This window comes from Heteronotia binoei, chromosome 3, assembly GCF_032191835.1.
Source record: "Heteronotia binoei isolate CCM8104 ecotype False Entrance Well chromosome 3, APGP_CSIRO_Hbin_v1, whole genome shotgun sequence".
Lineage (NCBI taxonomy): Eukaryota > Metazoa > Chordata > Lepidosauria > Squamata > Gekkonidae > Heteronotia > Heteronotia binoei.
This window is the reverse complement of record NC_083225.1, coordinates 184,099,052-184,115,653: the sequence shown is the minus strand read 5'-3', so window position 1 is coordinate 184,115,653 and position 16,602 is coordinate 184,099,052. Positions and strand designations below refer to the sequence as shown.

At 45.4% G+C, this 16,602-nt stretch overlaps 1 protein-coding gene across 1 annotated transcript in view; it reads left to right on the top strand.

Annotated features, from left to right (window-relative positions):
- The first annotated feature begins 7,248 nt into the window (after positions 1-7,248).
- Positions 7,249-16,602, top strand: part of PCF11 (PCF11 cleavage and polyadenylation factor subunit) — a 28,601-nt gene continuing 19,247 nt past the window's right edge. The window contains exons 1-4 of the mRNA XM_060235001.1: positions 7,249-7,443; positions 13,344-13,469; positions 14,896-15,084; positions 15,409-15,603. Of these exons, the coding sequence (XP_060090984.1) occupies positions 7,249-7,443; positions 13,344-13,469; positions 14,896-15,084; positions 15,409-15,603 (705 nt within the window). The remainder of the gene's footprint in view (positions 7,444-13,343; positions 13,470-14,895; positions 15,085-15,408; positions 15,604-16,602) is intronic.

Sequence of the window (16,602 nt, the reverse complement as noted above, 5' to 3'; positions counted from 1 at the left end):
ACTAAAAAGGGTCCAGGCAAATAGGCGTGAAAAACGTCAGCTTGAGACCCTGGAGAGCCGCTGCCAGTCTGAGTAGACAAGACTGACTTTGAGGGACCGAGGGTCTGATTCAGTAGAAGGCAGCTTCATATGTTCATATGTGCAGCAGCAGGAAGCGTGAAGCCCCCTCCGTTGACCACTTATGCTTCTGGAGATCTCAAAGAAGACTTCTATAAGGGATATGAGACCTGGAAGAGGGAGGATTATAACCTGAGTGCAATGACTGCATGCTGAACAATGTGGAAGAGCAATCCGGCTTGGCCTGAATCTCCCGTCTTGGCCAACCAGCGGAACTTGTTTTTGATAAATGAGTGGGTGAAGAGCCGCCAGAAGATCACTGGCTGTCAGTGAGGCAACCAGAAGCACATGGCGGTATGAGTATGAACCAAAATAATATGAAACTGGAATGGAGAAGAAAAAAAAAGAAAGACATTGGCAGAGCTTGCAGAAGTGACCAGCATGGGAAGGAAAGGAATGACAGACACCTGGCAAGACCAGAGAACAGATGAAGCCACTGGGGTGTGGAAGGTATTGAAACAGATAGAGAAAGAGTCGCTGACTCCATGTTGGGAAATACTCGGGAGATTTTCAATGTGAAATTTGAGGCAGGTGGGGTTTGAGGAGGGGAGGAACTTCATAGCAGGTAAGAGCAACGGACTCTAATCTGGAGAACTGGGTTTCATTCCCCATTCTCCCACAAGCAGCCTGCTGGGTGACCTTGGGTCAATCACAGTTCTCTGAGAGCTCTCTCAGACCCACCTACCTCACAAGGTGCATGTTGTGGGGAGAGGAAGAGAAAGTGATTGTAAAGCCGCTCTGGGACTCCGAATGAAGGGCGGGGTATAAAACCAACTCCTCTTCTTCAACAGTGTATAATGCCAGAGTCCACCCTTCCAAAGTGGTCATTTTCCCCAGGTGAATTGATCTCTGTCGCCACCTGGTGATCAGCTGTATTCCCAGGAGACCTCCAGCCACCACCTGGAGGTTGGCAAGCCTACGTTATAGTCCGAGTTCTATGAAATTGTGACTCATTATCCATCCTTTAGCAAGCGCCACAATGAATTAAATCACTGGATTCCTCCACTGTCAAATGAATTGCAGTCATTCACAAGCTTAAGTGAGTAAAAGGCATTTTTTAAAAAGTGTGGGGAACATGAACATATCTGAACATATGAAGCTGCCTTCTACTGAATCAGACCCACGGGCCATCAAAGTCAGTATTGTCTACTCAGACTGGCAGCAGCTCTCCAGGGTCTCAATCTAAGGGTTTTTCATGCCTATTTGCCTGGACCCTTTTGGGTTGGAGATGCCGGGAATTGAACCTGTTACCTTCTGTTTACTAAGCAGATGTTCTACCACTGAGCCACTGTCCCACTTAAAAAACACCTAAAGTTCATTAGGGAGCGTTCCAATCAGTAAATGTTCTCATTTGCAACTGAACTAACAGCTCATCTCTGTTTTTTGGGGTTTTTTTTAAAGCAGATGGATTTGACTCTAAAAAAAGACACATCTGTTCATTTCAGATGCACAGATTCATATATATGCAGCAGAAAAGCAGATAACGATATAATAAAAGAACCCTTTAAAAGATCTTTGGCCTTAAAACATGTTTTTAACCCCAAACTGTCCTTTGTTGCAAGACAGACTTTAGAACCTGGCATGTCACTTTTTATGGTGGCTAATCTAATCACTGTTGCTTTCCTTGAGGCTTTTAACCTCCCATGGAAGATTACGGGGCTGAGAATGAGTGAATGATTGAAAGCCAGGTCCCTGTGCTGAAAGCCCAGTGATGTCATTAATTGTTTGGTATTGTAACTCTGCTTGCAAGAGGATCTGGGAGGGAAAGGGTTAAGAAAATTCTCTCTCTCTCTCTCTCTCTCTCTCTTGCTTCCTTCTGCATCACAGCTTCCTTTGCCAAGCTTGCTCAATCACACAGGAGCTATGGAGCAAAGCCTCTGTTTTCTCTATTGGCTAACCAGCACATTAAGAAGATGATGATATTGGATTTATATCCTGCCCTTCAAATCTCAGAGTGGTCACAATCGCCTTTACCTCCCCACCCCCCACAACAGACACCCTGTGAGGTAGATGGGGCTGAGAGAGCTCTTACAGCAGCTGCCCTTTCAAGGACAACTCCTATGAGAGCTATGGCTGACCCAAGGCCATTCCAGCAGGTGCAAGTGGAGGAGTGGGGAATCAAACCTGGTTCTCCCAGATAAAAGGCCACACACTTAACCACTACACCAAACTGGCTCTCATGAACATGAGCAACATGTACAAAAACTCACAATGCCCAGCCGTTTCATGTTTTCCTCTGGGTCTTAGGCTCAAAGCATTGACCATGAGATTTCTGTAATGAATGTCAATAAATCAAAAATAGGTTTGTAACTTACAGATGCACACCTGAACGGCGTATTTAAGACTGCAACAGCACAGACATTGTCTCCAGACTTCGATGCAATAATTCAGAGCGAGAGGTATCATCTATCAGAAACTGTTAAATAAACAAAATGTTGCAAGTGTGCTATTCTTTTAAGCATGTTTTAAGGTTGTTTTTTTTTAAATCTTTGTGTTTGTCTGTACCCTTTATAAAGTTTATATCTCTTTACCTGGCGTTAAATTTTATGACACGCATGGCCTGGCCCGACAAGGTCTCATTTATGTCCAATCTTGCCCTCATAACAAATGAGTTGGGTACCCCTGAATGAGAGGGTGGTCGAAGGCTGGGATGTCACCTCCATATGCAAAGCCTGTGTATGTCAGGTTGCACAGAAAGTCCGTGGCAGACACTTAGTGGTTCCCTACCACAGAAACCAAAGTGAAAAGCACTATACAAAGCCTTCAAGAGTTTGTTTAAAGATGGAACAAAGCCCTGCCATATGTCATAGACTGTGATTCGTGGTGTTTCCAACATTACACCATTTCAGGGCTTCCAGCTTTTAATTGATTCATTGGTGCGATTGGCAGATCGATGGTTTAATCACCGATGCGGTCACCGCCAAAAATAAAACATAGCTCTTTTGTGTTTGTGCCAAGAAAAGACGCTCACTTCGTATGTAGCCCAGACAAAGAAAACTGTGTGTTTGTAGCCACGTCACTGCCCTGTAAGAGGGTTTACAGGGATGCTGGCAGTGAGAATGAGCTGTGCTACACCAGGCCACTAGATATAACGAAGGCTGTGTTGCGAAAAGGGATTTAAAATCATGACAGGAGGCCATTGGCCGATTGGATGGGACTGAAGCACTGTCATCTGTTGTCAGGCTAATCACCAGCTGATCCAAGATAGCCAAGTGTGGATTGCATTGCCAAGGCGAACAACGTTTGACAAGAACAGAATGAACGTGAAGAAAACAAACCATGAAAACTTACTTGGAGAAGTCTAATATTTATGCGATGCGTACATCTAAAACTGTAAGTTAAATATGTACAACAGGAGAAAAGCCTGAGTTCAATGGCACCTTTAAGACCAAAATAGTTTAATTCTGAGTATAACCTTTTGTGTGCACTTTCTGATGAAGTATGCATGCACACAAAAGCTTATACCCAGAATTAAACATTGTTCTTAACGGTGCCACAGGACTCAGATTTTGTTCTGTTGCTTCAGACCAGCACAGCTACTCATCTGAATCTAATTGCGAGCAGTCAATGGGTTGCAGCAGCAAAAAAGGCTAATGCAGTCTTGGGGTGTATTAATAGAGACATAAGAAGAAGAAGAAGATATTGGATTTATATCCCGCCCTCCACTCCGAAGAGTCTCAGAGCGGCTCACAATCTCCTTTACCTTCCTCCCCCACAACAGACACCCTGTGAGGTGGGTGGGGCTGAGAGGGCTCTCACAGCAGCTGCCCTTTCAAGGACAACCTCTGCCAGAGCTATGGCTGACCCAAGGCCATTCCAGCAGCTGCAAGTGGAGGAGTGGGGAATCAAACCCGGTTCTCCCAGATAAGAGTCCGCACACTTAACCTCTACACCAAACTGGCTCCACAACGCAAGATGTCGTAGTCCTGCTGTGTGCTGTATTCAAACTACTGGATCCCCTTTTGTAATTTTTGTCTATTGAACCCAGGGCTTTTTTTGAGCAGGAACGCACAGGAATGCAGTTTCGGCTGGCTTGGTGTCAGGGGTGTGGCCTAATATGCAAATACGTTCCTGTTGGGCTTTTTCTACAAAAAAGCCCTGTGAAACAATGGTGATGTCAGGGCGTGTAGCCTGATATTCAAATGAGTCCCTTCTGGGCTTTTTCTACCCAAAAAGCCCTGGTTGAACCATTGGGTTTTCAATTAGGGAGGGGGGAAATCCAGTTTTTGATAGCACTAGGAGAGGCTGGAGTGAAGCTGCCAAGATGTGCAGGGAATCTGATTGAACGTAAATGAGAAGACAAAGCACTAGCTTGGGTGGCCACGGGAACTGACCTAGTTAACATCCTGCTTTTCTGGGCAAGGCAAGATACCTGCTTTTGTTCTGGGAGCAATTGATTAGATTACTGTTCTGAGCGGGGAGTGCTGCATTCACAGGTACCAGCCAGCAGGAGTTAAACTAATTACCAAGACAGGCTCTCCAACAATAGGCCCCTGGGGCTCTCATAGGCTTGGCTGGCATTTTATTTCCTCGGCACCTATGGGTATGAAAGCTGGACAATTAAAAAAAGCTAAGTATGAAGATATTGGATTTATATCCCGCCCTATACTCTGAATTTCAATGCGGTCACAATCTACCTTCCCCCCTCCCCCCAAACACCTTGTGAAGTAGGTGAGGCTGAGAGAGCTTTTTACAGCAGCTGCCCTTTCAAGGACAACTCCTAGGAGAGCTATGGCTGACCCAAGGCCATGCCAGCAGGTGCAAGTGGAGGAGTGGGGAATCAAACCAGGTTCTCCCAGATAAGAGTCTGCACACTTAACCACTACACCAAACTGATTCCTTCAGATGTGATGTTGGAGGGGAGTTTTACAGATACCTTGGACTGTCAAGAAGACAAATAAGTGGGCTGGGTTCTAGATCCAATAAAGCTCAAATTGTTCCTACAAAGTAGAACAAAGCAAGAGTCCACTAGCACCTTTAAGACCAACAAGCTTTTACTCAGAATAAACTGTTTCACCATTGCTGCATACTCAGTAGGCACATTTTCACCATTACTGCATACTCACTATTACTTTTGGCAGATAGGTAATATAATGAAAACAGAAAAAGGAAAATGATTATATATCATAGAACAGAAAACTGAAAATGCCCCCAACATCCTCTTCATTACACAAAAATATTATAAAATACTGTCTATATACTAAAAAAGAGCCCCATGGCACAGAGTGTAAAAGCTGCAGTACTGCTGTCCTAAACTCTGGCAGGAGCTGGGTTTTCAGGTAGCCGGCTCAAGGCTGACTCAGCCTTCCATCCTTCCGAGGTTGGTAAAATGCGTACCCAGCTTGCTGGGGTGGGGGGGGGGAGTGTAGAAGGTAATGGCAAACCACCCCATAAAAAATCTGCCGTGAAAACATCGTGAAAGCAATGTCACCCCAGAGTTGGAAACGACTGGTGCTTGCACAGGGGACCTTTCCTTTCCTGTATACTAAAAGTAACTTCAGTTGAAAGGAATAAAATTATATTCAACAGTTTTGTGCCCCCCTTGTGGTTGTGACCTTTCTCTGGAAGCTCTTGGCCACCCTAGATCCAAAAACATTAAGTAGGTACTAAAGACACTCCAGTAGTGTAAGAAATCCACCCTTTGCCAGCACACAGACAATCAGGGTTGTGTCTACCAGCCCAAAATGGCTCCCCAGCGGCTTCTCAGTGTGTCTCAGAAAGGTCGAGCTTGTTTTGGTTTAATTTTAAGTAAAGGTTGGCACATCTGGTGAGTTCTCTTCCTGGGGGAATGTCATGACAGGCCAAAGAGCCAGAATCTCTCACCCTTCTGGGAAAATAACCATTGTTTGGATTTCCCCAGGGTGCATCAGATTACCAGCAAGGCCTAAGGTCACCCGAACCTGAGAGAGGATTGCAAAAGGGGACCTCGTTTTAAGGATATAATATTGAGAAAATTTCTTGTTTTTCTAGAGTCCAAGTTCCCAGCAAGAGGCACGAAAACTAATTCATCGCCAGAACCTGAGAGAGGATTGCAAAAGCGAACCTCGTTTTAAGGAACAATATTGAGATAATTTCTTGTTTTTCTAGAGTCCAAATTCCCAGCAAGAGCCACGAAAACTAATTCATCATTTATGGAAATCCTGTTTGAGAGACTTTTGGAATTGGTTCTCTTCCCTGTTTGTATTGTTTTTAAAGCCAGAGTAGTAACCTATTTTAAATTTTTAAGCTGCGCTGCAAAGCTGGAATTGTCACAAGGTGCGACCAACCATCAGCTGGTTTTAAGAGCGATTTCAGTTGCTACTTCCCTACATTATGGCCAAAGTTATAAATGCGGAACTCGATTTTTCAGGCAGGCCTCCAAGGGGCCCGCATCGCCATAGCAACAACGGAGCCACAAAACCGACCAATGGGAAACTAGGGCTTCCTGCGCAGCCAAGCCGTTTAAAAGACTTTAGCGACGGGGAGTAAAAAGGGAAGCAATCCTTAACGTCACACTCTTGTAGGGGGAGGGGGACGGAGGCGGGACTCTATAGCCAGAAAGACCAATCCACTGTCGGAGAGATAAAGAGAGGCGGGACTCCAGCGCGGTAGCGAATCACAAGCTGGGCCCGCCTGGTCTTCCCAACCGCCGCTCAGTAAATAGCCATAAACGAACCGAGGGAAGCGAGAGGGACGAGAAGGGAGGGGGGAGCATGACGCGCGACAGTCGCCCTGGTCCAATCGGGGCTGGGCGGCCGCGGGCCGGCGGCCAATGGCGCGGCGCGGAGCGAACAAAAGGCGCGTCCCGAGCCCCCGCCCCCTTTCCGCCTCAGCACAATTTCGCATGACGCAGCGGCCCTGAGCCGGAGAAGAAGAAGGAGAAGACGAGGCAGGAGGCGGCGCTCGCGCTGCCGCAGCGAAAGCAGCCGCCGCCGCCGCCATTTTGTGCGGGCGCTCGTGAGGCGACCGGGCGACCCACAGCGGCGGCGACCCACGTCTCGGCGAGCGGCGCGACACGGACGATGCTGTAGGCCGAGAGCGGGCCCAAAAGCCAGCGCGGCAGCCGGCCGGGGGAGGGCGGCGTCGGACGGGGCGGGGGTTGTCTTGTCCTTTTCCCCCCCTCCTCCTTCTTCTCTCCTCGGTGGGGAAATGATGTCGGGCAGCAGCAGCAGCGCCAGCGAAGGGGGCGGCGGCGGCGGGGAGGACGCGTGTCGCGACTACCAGTCGTCCCTCGAAGACCTGACCTTCAACAGCAAGCCCCACATCAACATGCTGACCATCCTGGCCGAGGAGAACGCGCCCTTCGCCAAGGACATCGTCTCGCTCATCGAGGCGCAAACCGCCAAGGTTTTTATACACGCTCCTACGCCGAAATATACGCTCTCTGTCTCTCTCTCTCTCTCCGCCTTTCCCCTTCCCCGCCCTCCCCCCCACCCCGGTTTCTTTTAACACCCCCCCCCCCCCAGACAGGGACAGAGAGAGGGCTTAAGAAACAAACAGGACCAGAATCATAGAGTTGGAAGGGACCTCTAGGGTCATCTAGTCCAACCCCCTGCACAATGCAGGAAGCCCAGAAATGCCCCCCCTCGGTTTATTTTAATCCCCCCTCCCCCCCCAGACAGGGACAGAGAGAGGGCTTTAAAAACAAACGGGACCAGAATCATAGAGTTGGAAGGGACCTCTAGGGTCATCTAGTCCAACCCCCTGCAGAATGCAGGAAACCCACAAATGCCCCCCCCCCTTGGTTTCTTTTAACCCCACCCCCAGACAGGGACAGAGAGAGGCTTAGAAAACAAACGGGACCAGAATCGTAGAAGAGTTGGAAGGCACCTCCAGGGTCATCTAGTCCAACCCCCTGCACAATGTAGGAAGCCCAGAAATGCGCCCCCCTTAATTTATTTTAATCCCCCCTCCCCCCCAGACAGGGACAGAGAGAGGGCTTAAAAAACAAACAGGACCAGAATCATAGAGTTGGAAGGGACCTCCAGGGTCATCTAGTCCAACCCCCTGCACAATGCAGGAAACCCACAAATGCCCCCCCTCGGTTTATTTTAATCCCCCCTCCCCCCCAGACAGGGACAGAGAACGGGACCAGAATCGTAGAAGAGTTGGAAGGCACCTCCAGGGTCATCTAGTCCAACCCCCTGCACAAATGCGCCCCCCCCTGGTTTCTTTTAACCTCCCCCCCCAGACAGGGACAGAGAGAGGGCTTAAAAAACAAACAGAATCGTAGAAGAGTTGGAAGGGACCTCCAGGGTCATCTAGTCCAACCCCTTGCACAATGCAGGAAACCCACAAATGCGCCCCCCCTCCCAGACAGGGACAGGGATTGGACTTGGCAACTCTAACAGGGGTAGAGAGAGAGTTTTTAAAAAGAGAGACCAGAAGAAAGATGGGTGTGAGACATGTCTGCACGCATTTTGCTCCCCAGTCGCCATCAGGCGTGTACACGTGTAGGATTTGCACTCGCCTCATTTTTTTGCCTGGATGTGGATAGCGTGCGCAGCAGACGCAAGCTCAGTGTGCTTGCCTAGGAGGGCAAAAGGAGGCCCTATTTAGGGAATGGGTTGTAGTTGAATATAAACAGTAAATAATTTGTTTTTTAAAAAAACTGGAAACTTAGGAAGGCGAGGGGGTGTTTGGGTGGGGGGGGGCTAAGGCATACCGAGATGTAAGGTTGAGGCTTGGGAGGTTAAGGTTAGATGGTGTTGCGGATGGAAAACAGGACCCCAAGGATGGTGGCTTTTTTGGGGGGGGGGCATGGTGCCAAACGTTTGTTGTTTTTGCCCACCCCTCTCCCCATTCTAGCCCATTAGTGAGTTGGTAATAACATTAGCAATAATAATATTGTAAAGCTTTTGAAGTTAGAGAAAATTAGGAGTCATGAATCATTAGGAATCATATTAGGAATCAGGAAGCTGTATTGGGAATCATGAAACGTTCAGTAGTCAGGCTAGAGGGAATTTCCAGGATGATGAAAGTCAGAGGAGGTTTTAAGAAAAACATTCCAGGTATGATTGTGGGGCTGTAGTTGGGGGGGATAGGTTGTAAGAAGGGAGGGCTTATAGTGTGTTTCAAGGTATTGGGGGGGTGTTTTAAGGAATAGACGGGAGCAGGGAATAGATTGTGATGAAATGTAAGTTCAGGGAGTCTAGAACTGGGCTCCAGTGGAAATAATAACTGGGACTGGTATGGTGGTTTCATGGGGTTCAAGAACTGGAAGCATTAGATGATGGGTGTTTTAAAACTGGGGATCCCTGGTTTGCATGGGGGGGGAGAAAAGATCAAAAGAAGGGAACAAAGTAAGGAAAGGGAAGAGGCTTTTACCATGAAATAAATCCATTTAAAGAATGGTTAGTGATAGTGAGAAACAGCTGAAAATATGGAGAGAGTGAATTCCTCCGCGTAAAAACATGCAGGGAGGATACTATTTCACATCAGCCTACCCGGAAGCAAAAACTTCAAAGGAAAAGGGTAAATTTGAAGGGAGAAGTAATCTCACCTCCAAGTGCATGGAGCAGGGGTGGCCAACGGTAGCTCTCCAGATGTTTTTTTCCCTACAACTCCCAACAGCCCCAGCCTGCATGGCCAATGGCTGGGGCTGATGGGAGTTGTAGGCAAAAAAAAACATCTGGAGAGCTACCGTTGGCCACCCCTGGCTTAAGAGGACACTGCGATGGCCCCTTTCCAGCCCGCAGAAATGAGGCAGACAACATGGCGGCCTGTCAGTGACTGCGCAGCAGCAGCAGTTCTGCCTTGCTGCCGTGGCCTTTTTGAGTGTTAATCCTGGATCTGGATTTAATGAGCTGTAGAATGGGATAATATTCAGAAATCTTACTGATAATTTTAAACACGATAGTATTAGGGAGGGAGGGAGGATTTCAAATCCGTCAGGCTATGAGAGAGAGGTAGGCTTATGGACGGGGTTGCTGTAGGTCTTGTAACTTAAGTAGCTAGTGCAGTCTCAGGAGATACAGGAAGGCTTTTTATATATTACGGAGAGTAGAGTTCCCCCCCCCCCTTACACTTCGATTTTAGTGGGGTGTGTGTAGTGGGAGGCCACTATGCTCTGAGTAGTATGATGGAGGTATGCCAAATTAGGATACCTGTGGATGTGTGGTAGACTCCTTAGAAACAGCCCATTCAGCTCAGCCGGGAAGAAGTAATGATCCACCCTGTCTGTAAGGAGGGCAGCCGCAGCCTGTACAATCCCAACATGGCGCCCGAGAAGCGTATGAAGTGAAAAAGAGTAAGCGAGTCCAAAGCTGTGTGTTTGCTGAGCTGTCAGCTAGCTGCACGTGTTTCAGATTTTTATTACACCTTTTAGGCCCAAGTTCTTTCGATCCTTTTCTCATTAAAATAGCAGAGGGGTAACTCATCTCCTTCCCCAGTTAAATATAGCCGTTCTCAGTCTCCTTTATTCTCCTCTCCCTCCCATCTCCGAGGTTGTTGGTTTCTATTATTTTGTTAATTTGGGATTTTAAATAATGGTAAAATTTAATAGTGGGGGGGGGAGGAATGGGGGAAATTTTTTCTAGTACAGGTTGGGTTAACATCTGCATATTCTCCAGGCACACTTCCTCCTCATTTTCAAGTTATTTTCAGTTTCCCTGTTAATGGCTGGACCTGCATAACATCTCAGATCCCAGTACTGTTAAGATGTTGGTTAGATGGGTGGTGACAGTTTCCCCACAAGTGTATTTAAAGATATTTAAAACCTGTACCTCTAATTGGATTTGCGTAGTTGTCATTAGCGGTGGGGATGAAACAACATGAGACTTGAGTTCTCTGGGGGAGGGGGGAACACTTTTTGAGAGTGTTGTCTGAAGAGTTTCATTTTAGTGTAAAAAAAAGAGTGGTTTGATTACATTTTTAATAAATGATTTTTGAAATGTGTGACTGGTATTCTAAAAACTGTAAATAAAATGTATGAAATATGTATTTGTCTTTTTATTTACCGGGTGTAGTGCAGAATCTGTTTCCAAAGTGTTAATTATTCTGTGGCCTTGGGGTTACAACAAGAGTTATGTGGAAGGTTTGGACCTTTTGGGGAAGTTTTAACTGGAAAAACCATGGACCCACACATTTTTTTTTAACACTCATTCGAAGGAGTGCAGCAGGCATTCTGTAAAGAAATCCAAATGTGTTTCCCCTGCAGATAATCTTAAGGATAATTGCCTTCAGTTTCTTGGTGGTTTGTACTGCCTTCCCACCTTCCACAACTGCTGGGGGGTAGTCTGATGTTGGTGTACTTTGACGTGGGGGGGCAGTCCTCAGTAATTATGGAGTGTTTCCTTTTTTGAGACTAATGGAGGAGTTTGCTAACAAATACTTTAAATGGAGACTAAAATACCTGCAGTCTAAAGATCTGGTACATAAATGTGGCTGTCAAAACATTTAAACTACTTTAAAACCCAAGGGGATTGTGCCTTAATTTCTAAAAAACCAAGCCTTGCGATAGTCTTGCTTCCTTATTGTCTCACATGAACTTTCCACTGACCTGAGAGTATTTTTGGGGACACTTAACTCTTACACAAGCCATTTTGCTGCGTAATGAATTAAAAGGAAAATAGCACAGGTGTATCTTTTGGAAATGAGGTCTTGTGGGTCAGCTAAGTTTCTCTTAACAGCTGTCCTTAAATGTCAGAACTATCGCTTGGGGCTTAAAAATAGGGGGCTCAAGAGTGACAAAGTGCCTTAATCCTTCCCAGGCCCTAGTATAGCAACCAAAATTGGATCCCGACAGTTTGCATACTATCAACTGGTATCTATTCCAATTATTTCCCAAAGCGCTAGGTGGTTAAACGCTTCCTGTACACATCCTGTGCATTTGTGGCTAATTCATATGGAGGCATATTTTCCTCTTAAGTCCTCATAATGTGCCATCTGATGAAAACCCCATTTGGTTGAAGTCTTTCCTTGGTATAGATCGCCCCTCAAAGCAGATTTAAAATAACGGTGTATTAATATGGTTTGAGCATTCTGTGTGAAGCACTTTTGTTCTCCCCACCCCTTCACACATTTGGGAATGGCTTGAGTTTGCAAACACTAAAATCCTTGTGTTGCCAGACTGCCTTTGGCAAATTTCTTCACAACTTATTTGTGCTATGTAGTGGGGAAGCAGTTAAAGACAATACAGAGCAATTCCTCATTTGTCTGGACAGCGGGTTTACTTTTGATGATGGTTTGCGGACCCCCCTGTTGACTGCCAGGTGTAATGCTGCACGTATCTGCTCAAGTTGTAGGATAGCTGGGTGGGGAATTTTGTTACTCCTGTGTGAAACGGACAGCGAATACACAATTTAATGATCCTCCCCAACAAATCTGTACACGCTGGTGGTTTTTTTGGAAACTCTCTGCCCCTTCCCGATACGGATGAGACGTTAACGTTCATTTTGACCGGAACTAAGAAGGCTTCCATATTCTTGGGAAGTTCAGTCTCGACGACATGCCCATGCGCTGCACAACTTTGGGGCCCTCTCACGTGTTTGCAAAAGGTTCCAACTTGCTCCTTGGACATGGAGGGGTGCCCAGATTCTGAAGACTGTTTCCCTGTCAGTTTTTTTTTTATTCCAGTTGATCCTGTATGTTCAACGCCATAATTCCACTGTGGATTTACCCTTTTTTTGTTGTTGTCCCGGTTGTGTACCTTACACACAGTTTTGAGAAATGAGTGGGATTGCTTCAACTGGCCTGTGATGGTGACGCCTGCATACCATTGGTTTGGATTGCAGCGAATGACTGTATTCCAAATGTGGCTCACTGAAAGACTGGTGTTTGCTATCTCTCCATCCGCTACAGTTCTTCCCCCCCCCCGCCCCACCCCTTGAGAAAAACACAATATTTCGTGGGACTTAATGTATTGATTCATGTCCCATTTTCTAAAGGTACCAGTGGAAACTAGTATGGGATCATTCAAAGTGTGCTGTAGTTATAGAGGTTCAAACAGCAGTGCTGCATACACCCAGCAATAGAGTCAAGTCATGGGCCAATTCCGATAGCCATGGCAAAAAATACGTGTGGTCTCCACTTTAAAGGCTACACAATCTGCCCAATGTAGCTTAAGAGATGATATCTAATCACCCATTCAAAGTAGAGTATATGCCTCCTCACTTAGTTCTTAATGGTAAAAGTCTGGCGATTTGGGGGCGGGGAGAGGTGGTAATGCCTTAATTTTTTTTTAATTTTTTTGGAAGAATAATCAAAGTGTATAACTAAATGTCTCAGTTTTCTTCTTGTTACTCCAGGCTCCTGCTAACGAGAAACTGCCTGTTATGTACCTAATGGACTCCATTGTCAAGAATGTTGGAAGAGAGTATCTTTCCGCGTTTACTAAAAACCTAGTTGCAACATTTGTAAATGTGTTTGAAAAGGTATATATAGGCACGCTTCCAGAAATGTTTTCGAATTTGGTACTGCGTAAATAAATATTTGGCAATCAGTCTTGGGTTTTCTTGGGTATTAAGAGTGTAAGGAATACCGTGCAACTTTCTGGACTTCATATGCTCCTGTTCAGAACAGCATTATACATGCCATGAGAAAGGTTTAAAATCCAAAATGAGAAAAGACCTGCATGAGAGAATTTAATTTTTTGCCACTTTAACTTTACCATTAAGTATGGTGTGTTGTTGCTTGGATGTGAATGCTTGTTACAGCCAAAGGAATAACTGGCCAAACTCTGGGATTTCTTCCATAATTAAGCTTTACAGTGAAATTTTTAATAGAATCTTAACTGTATTCTTTTGATTTATGCAGTAATTCACTTAGTTGATATTTGCTTATGGGAATTCAGTGTATAAGCTTTGGTTACGTAACCTGTTTCTGCAGTGATCCAAAAACCTGTTACAGTGTGGATCCCTTTGTCTCTGACATCACATAGCCTGTTCAGTTTGGTACACTTGACTATTCATGCATCTCTTTAAAATCAGAACCATTGATCATACATGGTATTTCTGGCACCAAGGGACTGACCAAAAACGTTCGTGGGGAATAGTTTCCCAGTTCTCTTTATAGGTAGCTTTTGCTGTGGAGAACGAACATAAATAGACAGAAAGCCCATGTGTGCTGTGAATCCCTCATATGTCAGAGCCATCAAATCGCCACCTCTCCTGTTCTATGCGCTTTTGTTTAATCTTGATTTAGAACATTTTTAGCCTTCCCTCTGGGTTCAGGCAGTTTACCACAAACACCATTTGAGACAGATCTCTGTGATGTGACCTACAATTCAAATGGGCTCTACCTGCCATACATGACTGGCTCTGTAGGTGGCAGAGACAAAAGAATTTTGATCCACAACTGTCACGAGACAGTCTGTGCCTAATCTTTTAGAGAAAGATTCATGGATGTGCGTAGGATTAAGAGTTTATGCAATGGCATCCAGTTTTTCAGTTTAAGTAGTCTTTGGATTGCCTGTATACCTCTGCAAGAACCGATAAATGGAACATACCAATATTGTGATTTTAATCTTTGTGAGTTGCCTTGATGGGTCTAACCGAGTTTGCAAAAGCTGGATATTAATTTATGGAATTAGTACGTTGCTAATAGTCCCAACAGTGGAAGGCCCAAATAAAAGCTTTTACTGTTTTCATGATTCTGCTTAAACAGCGCTCTGCATACACACCCACAGTCCTTTGCTCACTTGTATGGGCGAAAGCTCTGTAGACTTCTATGAGGCCTAAGTACCTATATGGTGAGCAAGAGTGCAGTTGTAGGACAGTGCATCTAGGAACTTGTACTAAGAAGCATAACGACTGTTTTCTATTAACTTGACAAGCCATAGAATTGTTCTGTTGTTCTTAGGTGGATGAAAATACTAGGAAAAGTTTATTTAAGTTGCGTTCTACGTGGGATGAAATTTTCCCTTTGAAGAAGCTCTATGCCCTTGACGTCCGGGTGAATTCAATAGATCCTGCTTGGCCAATTAAGCCGTTGCCCCCTAATGTGAATACTTCTAGCATCCACGTGAATCCTAAGTTTTTAAATAAATCGGTAAGTTGCCATAACTGTTGCGTGATTCTTTAAACTGTAGTTCTCTTGTAGTATGTCAGACTCCTGGCGTTCGGCACACAAGTCTGAAAGGTATGATGAAGTCCTCAACGTTTGCTGTCATAACATCGTAAACAAGGGGGAAAGCCCGGAGTAGAGAACGAGTCGTTTGCGTATAAATGTCTGAAAACGATAGGGATTCTAAATTCTAGTTAAATGCAGAGTCAATAAGAACATTTTAAATGGGCAAGCGCGGAAAGCGTAGATTTGAATCGACGTGTTGCTTTTCGTATCTAAGAGTCCTGTTCTTTGCCATTCTCTCGGTAGCCTGAGGAGCATCCTGCACCTAGCTCTACGGTCTGCCCTCCTGTTATTCCCCCTGCTCCGATCGTTCCTGAAATACAAAAGAATTTGACGCAAGAGCAGCTAATAAGACAACAGCTACTGGCAAAGCAAAAGCAATTGCTAGAACTTCAGCAGAAAAAATTAGAACTGGAGTTAGAGCAGACTAAAGCACAACTGGTAAGTTGGATGGGCGTGGCAGTTGTCAGGATCAATTCTGCCCCCCCCCCCCATTGAAACAAGTGGTTGAATCCTGTGGGTCTGTTTGCTAATGGGGTGCTTTTGGTAAATCAATGTAAGTTTCCTCTTACCGGAGAAAACTCCCAAGTTAGAATGGATTTGTGGAGTCCATCCAAAGATCTCTTGTCCTACAGTGGGCCATTTGTGTTGACCTTATGAGTTGGTGGACTGGCAGAACTTATTGCAGTCAGTACAGTTTTCCCGCAAGTGGGATTGTTTGTGGGGATAACTGCAGTATGGTGAGATTTGTTGTACCTTCATAACGGTGGTACCCTAAGCGATGCCTTCAGTTATCCTCTGATGGACGGTTGGCCCTTCCATGTAAACGTTGCCACTGTCAGTGGATCACGTTTTCACCTAAGCTGCATCACTTCAGTCCACTGCCTGTCGTCATGTCTGGTTCCCCAGCTCCAACCTGGGCTGCAGTCATGGTTGGTATAGCACACAAATCGTAATTAACGAGTGGGTTGGAATTAGACTTTGTATTATGCCCTTGGGTATGTGTAACGTATAGACCAGTGGTCAGTATGGATGGCATTATATGAATGTTCTTGGTTTTACTTTCCTCCAGAACTGAATGCATTTGCATGCCATTTTATACTGTACTGCTTGCAGCCCACCACATTTAGTAGTTTTAGTCCAGGTATTTGCTAGTTTTAATAAAAAATCTGGGTTGCAAAGTCCATTGTATTTTGGGTTATTTGCTCCACCGATAAAAATTGAAAAACACACAAAACATTTCTGGAAGTACGTAATACATCTCCTAAGACTTGGTGGTGGAAATAGCGCTTTTTTTTTTAGACATTCGCAAACATAAACTTCTCTGTGTTGCGGAAGAATTCTGAAAGAACTCTCCAATTTTTCTAGAAGTAGGTTAGATAGCTTAGTGTCATCTGTTTTGTAGAAGTCAAGAGTTACAGCCCCAGAATATTGTCCATA